The 6,084-nt window shown below is 36.9% G+C and overlaps 1 protein-coding gene across 1 annotated transcript; it reads left to right on the top strand.

Moving 5' to 3' along the window:
- The first annotated feature begins 293 nt into the window (after positions 1-293).
- Positions 294-4,326, top strand: LOC101303102 (enoyl-[acyl-carrier-protein] reductase [NADH], chloroplastic-like). Its single transcript, XM_004295094.1, has 13 exons — positions 294-448; positions 961-1,250; positions 1,749-1,858; positions 1,961-2,016; positions 2,098-2,182; positions 2,262-2,309; positions 2,630-2,704; positions 2,781-2,892; positions 3,021-3,072; positions 3,163-3,214; positions 3,316-3,373; positions 3,698-3,796; positions 3,882-4,326. Exons 2-13 carry the CDS (start codon positions 977-979, stop codon positions 4,034-4,036), a joined length of 1,176 nt encoding a protein of 391 aa, XP_004295142.1. The 5' UTR covers positions 294-448; positions 961-976; the 3' UTR covers positions 4,037-4,326.
- The last annotated feature ends 1,758 nt before the right edge of the window (positions 4,327-6,084 follow it).

A 6,084-nucleotide genomic window follows, 5' to 3' on the forward strand; every position in this document is an offset into this window, starting at 1 on the left:
CCAGACCTAGGTCCTTAATCAAAGAAGAGATAAAATCCTAGCCCTAATGGGGTTTTATATTATATGCATTGGACTGGGCTTGATGACGTGATTGACCCAGGTCCTTCACTTGCATACAAATATACCAATCTTGGTTCGACATCTTCTTCGTTTCTCTCGTTGGAATTGAGATTTTCCGGTTTTGTACGTAGACACCAGACCTAGGGCTATATGACTTGGGCTTGATGATGAGATTGACGCAGGCCCAAATGAAATTACCACCCAAAAAAAAAAAAAAAACACTTATTGAGTTCAGGCTCCCTCAGTAGCTCTGAAGAGTAAAGCCGCATCATAGTCACCCTGTTCTTCCAAAGTTCCAGCTACCCTTTGTCTTTCTTAATCTAAACAACGATAAAGTTCTTAGCTTTTAGTTCTGGTCTTTCACATTGGCGCTTTCTATTGCAAAAAGGTAAGAGATTTTTGTCTCAATAATCCTCACCTTGTTGTTGTTATTGTGAAATGTAGTAGAGGTTTTGGGTTTTTCCCCAGATGCGTTTCACTGTTGTTGAGATTTTCTGGAGTTTAAGGCAGAATTGGGTACCTAAATTCATACTGTGGTGGATAGTGAAGCTTACCCTTGTGGTTTTATGTAATCTGTTTCCCAAATTTCTCTGGGTTCAAGTGTTTTTTTTTTTTTCTCTGTGTTCAGTCGTTTGGTTTGGGTAGATTTCTGGGTTCTTATTCACTTTCTTGTGTAGGGATTCAAGCCAAGAGTTACTGTTTGAAGAGGTTTCTTAGCTTAGTGGGTTGTGGGGAAAATCAGCATTTTGGGAATTGCAAGATAATAGTTGTAAAAAAATGACAACTTTTTTTGATTCGGAACTATAAAAATTTGAATCTTTTTTACCTTCAGAAATGTTGGCAAGAGTTGTGTGTTAAGTTATGGATGCGGATTCTGATTCAGTGTGTGATGTAATGTAGATTCCATTTGTTGAAAATGGCAACTACTGCTGCTTCGAGCCTGCAAATGGCAACAGCAAGACCCTGCATTTCCTCTTCTCGTAGAGTTTTCAGGTCTGGTGCCGCAATGCTTCATGGCAATGTCAAAGTGGTTTCGTCGTCTAAGCTCTCGAGTGTGTGCCATATATCATCTGTGCAAACCTTCCAACAGAGCTTTACATCATCATCTTTGAAAATGAGTAAGTTTGTTACAAAGGCAATGTCTGGATCTAGTGAGAACAAGTCCTCCGGGTTGCCAATTAATCTGAAAGGTAAATTTTCTTTCTGTCTCGTTGCGCCCACACATATCAGCACTTGCTTTGTATTTAAGTTTGTATTCATTCTGTTTTAATCATAAATCCTTTTCACATTTTAATACATTATTGTTACGAGAATCTCATTTTGGTGTTTCCTGTCTTCTTGTTTCACATAGCTTAACCTATTGATCATTGTTCCTCATATGGATTCTCTCTATTGCAATAAAGAAGTTGAAAATTTATACTTATTCATAGACGCTTTTATTCTCTATGTACATGATTCCCCTCCCTGGTTGTAAAACACATGTAAAGGTGACTTGCAGTAGCCAGTGTGCTTGGAGGAACACAATTATCTAACTTGATGTACCAGACTACAGTTAATACTGAATTATTTAACTTGATCACCATTGTTTATTTGCAGAAGTTTTTCTTCAAAATTAACTTTCAGCTTTTTACTGATTCAGAATATTATATATCTGCCTTTCTAACTGAAAATATATGTGCTTTTTGCAGGTAAAAGAGCATTCATTGCTGGTGTAGCCGACGATAATGGATATGGGTGGGCAATTGCAAAATCTCTAGCTGCTGCAGGTGCTGAAATTCTCGTGGGAACTTGGGTCCCTGTAAGTCGATAGGCCTGATCTCATATGATTTCACATATGGCTTTCGCTCTTTGTAATTTTGGATGGTGATTTATTTACTGTATCAGAAGCTTGTATGTGCAGGCTCTGAACATTTTCGAGTCCAGTCTGCGACGTGGGAAGTTTGATGAATCACGCGTGTAAGATGTCAGATCTGGGTTTTCATTTGTTTGGCTGTTCAGTTTGATGAATAACATCTAACAAGATATATGATGTTCCAGGTTACCAGATGGTTCTTTGATGGAGATTACTAAAGTATATCCCCTAGATGCAGTTTTTGATAACCCTGACGATGTTCCTGAGGAGGTAATATTTTCAGTTTACAATAATTTAATGAAACTAAAATGGCCAATAATATTTAATGTGTAGACTTGACTTTATCCAGGTGAAAGCAAATAAGCGCTATGCTGGATCCAGTAACTGGACTGTCCAGGTATGACATAAACTCTTAAAGCTTCTTACTATTATTTGTTTCCAAATCATAGGGAATACATGAGATTCAATTTAGCGTTTGGCAAATAGGTTCCTATGTTGCTACTCCTACCTTCTCGAAATGTGAACTTGAAATTTCATCTGGGTTCTGAATATATCTTAGCAACATGTAGTAAAGTTCTTTTTTCCTCGAGTGTTATTATCTATCTTGGTCAAAGTTCCGATTTGATCAATTCGGTCATTTTCCTTTTTTGGATTTTGCTTCACTAGCATCTTTTTTTAAAAAGCCATTCTTTTAAATCTTGTTTTAATATTTTGCAGGAAGCTGCTGAAGCCGTGAAGAATGATTTTGGAAGTATTGACATTCTTGTTCACTCCCTTGCTAATGGACCAGAGGTACAATAATAAAGTAACGGTCGTTTTGAGATCTTGGTCACCATTTTCGAGCGCACATTAAAGTTCTCTTTAATAGGTCACTAAACCTCTGTTGGAGACATCCCGGAAGGGATATCTTGCTGCTATATCTGCATCAAGTTATTCTTATGTTTCTTTACTGAAGCATTTCCTCCCAATAATTAATCCAGGCAAGCTTCACATTTACTCATTGTGTAGTTTTTCCTTTTCTTTTGGTGTGCTTGGTTTTATGTCTTAGTGTGAGATGTACAAAAGATACATGTCGTGTGCGGAATTAATGAGGAATATGTGCTTACAGGTGGTTCTTCACTTTCTCTTACATATATTGCTTCTGAGAGGATAATTCCCGGGTATTTTTTTTCTTCGTATCGTGATCTTTACAATTTATATGTCCCAATATGGTATGTTAAGATGATTGATTCTTGAATAATAATATGCAGATATGGTGGAGGTATGAGCTCTGCAAAAGCTGCACTTGAGAGTGACACTCGGGTGCGTTTTTCTTACATGCACTTTTAGATGTCATATATTGTACCTTTTTTGTCCTCAGTTCCTTACAGTTTCAGTTTTATACGACTGTTGGCATTTTGCAGGTGCTTGCTTTTGAAGCTGGTAGAAAAAAGAAAATTCGAGTCAACACCATATCCGCAGGTACTGTGTATACCTATTACTGACTAAATTCCTTTGTATTCTATATAAGTACACATCTCCCTCCATATATCATATTTTTATGCCCCATTGGGATGAATATAAATAGACCATCTGTGATCTCAACTGTCTAAACGGACCGTGTGATCAAATGGCTCTATCCAAAGCATCATCTATACTCAGAATCATGAATTCAAATTTCCTAGAAAACTTATGAATGACCACTTTGAGGATGATTAACTATTTAACTTAGGCTTGCTGGAGTTCTATTTTCATATATACTTTTTTCCTTTCATTGTTAGCTCAACTTTATATCTTGATCTCCAGGTCCACTAAGAAGCCGTGCTGCCAAAGCAATTGGATTCATTGATATGATGATCGACTATTCGCTAGTCAATGCACCTCTGCAAAAAGAACTATCTGCAGGTGATTTTTTTGTGGCTTAAATTTCACTGAACAAACTCTTTATTTTGTTTGATACATACTGATCCCATTTAATCTGAAATAACAGAGGAGATAGGGAACACAGCCGCTTTCTTGGCATCACCTTTGGCTTCTGCCATCACTGGTTCAGTTATATACGTTGACAATGGCTTGAACACAATGGGTGTCGGAGTTGACAGCCCAATATTTGAGAAACTTGACATTCCAAAGGATCAGCACTGAGGATTGTTAATCAATGCCTCAACAAGTAGCACAATCTTGCTGTACTTAGCACTCAAATTTTGTCATGAGAAAAAGTTTCCCTGAGGACTTACATTTTTCAAGAATCTGGATTCTAAATCCTTTCAAGTTCATTTATATGTATTTTTTTTCGACAGTCTTTTTTATGTAGTTGATGTTGTGCTTCTTAGAACTTGTGTATAAAATATCAAACCCTGCTCGAGTCTGAGGCTATTTAAATTTCTACAAAGGCATGGCAGGACTTATGAAATGTCTTAAAAATACTTGTCCTGAATATCAACTTTTCAATTCCAACTTCTTTTAATTGGTAACATACCTTTTCAAAATGAATTAGTGGATGAAACCCAAATGATGAACATACAAGAATGATGTGTATTGTGATTATATCTTTCCCTTCTGGTGCTCAATTTTCGTGCTCTTCACTAATAGAATGCATCTTAATGTGATCATGTGAAAGAAACCGAAAGGTTGTGGATCACATACTTTTGTTGTGTCTGTGATCCCCTAGCCCCTGCTTCTAGTTTTCTGAAAGAAAGCAAATTTAGTGAGTGCTTCTCTTGAACCTAGCCTCCGTATGTAAGCATACAAATGTGTACATCCATGTATCTCAAGTGTTTATTTGATGACTATTAAGATTTTGTATGCTTGTCTGTCTCCTCAATTTGTAGCTTCTGCCTTGTATGAGAGTTTTCTTATTGCAACTTTCCAGTTTGCTCCAGTTTGCTGACTGGTAAAAGGTAGTGTTGAAATGAATGCCAGAGAAGTGCAAGCAGCATCTACATGTTCACTATACTAAATTTTGAGCACAACTTTTCAATAAACATGAATATATTTCCAAGTTTTATTTCTTCATAACAAATCCCAATGTGTATTCCTGATTTAAATCCATCCATGCAGAGAACAATCCTTGATTGATTCTCACCCTTATTCATTTTAACAGAAACAGCTTCATTTCTTTCTTCTGTTGCTGCGCGCAATTCTTATTTCTGCAAAATGCTAAACACTAGGGATGAAAAGTCATTAATGCCCCCACTATCCAATTTATTGACGGATACGTATCCTGGCGGGAAACGGCCTGATTCGCCCAGAATCGAATCCATCAATAAATTGGATCCTGGGGGTAATAATGACTTTTCGCTTTGTGTACCAGTCTTAAGCTTCTGCTCTCCGCAAATCGCAGTGTGGCTTCTCCAGTCTCCAGTTCTCTCCTCTTCTTCGATTCGCTTGGAAACCCTATTTTCCAATTGTCAATGAATCAATCAGGGTTTCCCCAGAGGCTTGCAAACCTGCCATCAACGCCTTCTATGATCAGGTTGGTCATTCTTACTTGTATGATCAGATGATCAAGACATTTAGTTTGATCATAATTTTGTGTATGGATCTTTTGGGAATTTGCCAAACTAGAAAGTTTTTCACTTCAAACACCATTTATTGTATCAAGAATTCAATGTTTATTTTCAGTTGCTTCTGTTTGATTCTTCCCCCAATGCCATAGATGCTTGTCGACTCAGATACCGTTCATCTTCATTAATCGCATAAATAGATACATCGGAAGAATATCATCCTGAACCCCAAGACATAAAAACGAACAAAATATTGCAAGTGAAGATGCTTATAGTTACCTGTTACTGCTAATTTATAGCTTAGTATTTGGCCCTGCTAGTTTTATATAATCTAGTTCAAGTAGATTATGTCCAGCCCTTAAAAGTAAGTTTAGTACGTCTTTAATCTTCATACAGGTTATGTTCATTGATTTTAAGTCATTTTGTTTTGCAGCTCTTGAAAAGTTTTCCGAAAGATCGATCTGGTGTCTCTAAGAAGGGGACAAGTGTTGTGCTTCTGCATGGCTCGACCTGATCTATCATTCTCTTTCAACAGGTTCACTTCTATGTTGAGGATATATAAATTTTTTATGTTTTTCGTAGACAATTGTGGGGGTACGGTGAATTCATTTCCTGACAATTTCGTAGTAGAGATACTTGGGAAATTTACTAGTTGAGATGTGTTGAAACTTGAAAAAGAATATTCAT

This window comes from Fragaria vesca, linkage group LG3 (genome assembly GCF_000184155.1).
Source record: "Fragaria vesca subsp. vesca linkage group LG3, FraVesHawaii_1.0, whole genome shotgun sequence".
Taxonomy (NCBI): Eukaryota; Viridiplantae; Streptophyta; class Magnoliopsida; order Rosales; family Rosaceae; genus Fragaria; species Fragaria vesca.

Excerpts from the sequence above, each read along its gene's own strand:
- LOC101303102 (XM_004295094.1), top strand. The coding sequence starts at position 977 with ATGGCAACTACTGCTGCTTCGAGCCTGCAAATGGCAACAGCAAGACCC. Across the intron at positions 1,251-1,748 it reads GTTGCCAATTAATCTGAAAG|GTAAAAGAGCATTCATTGCT; the intron begins GTAAATTTTCTT and ends TGCTTTTTGCAG. Across the intron at positions 3,374-3,697 it reads AGTCAACACCATATCCGCAG|GTCCACTAAGAAGCCGTGCT; the intron begins GTACTGTGTATA and ends CTTGATCTCCAG.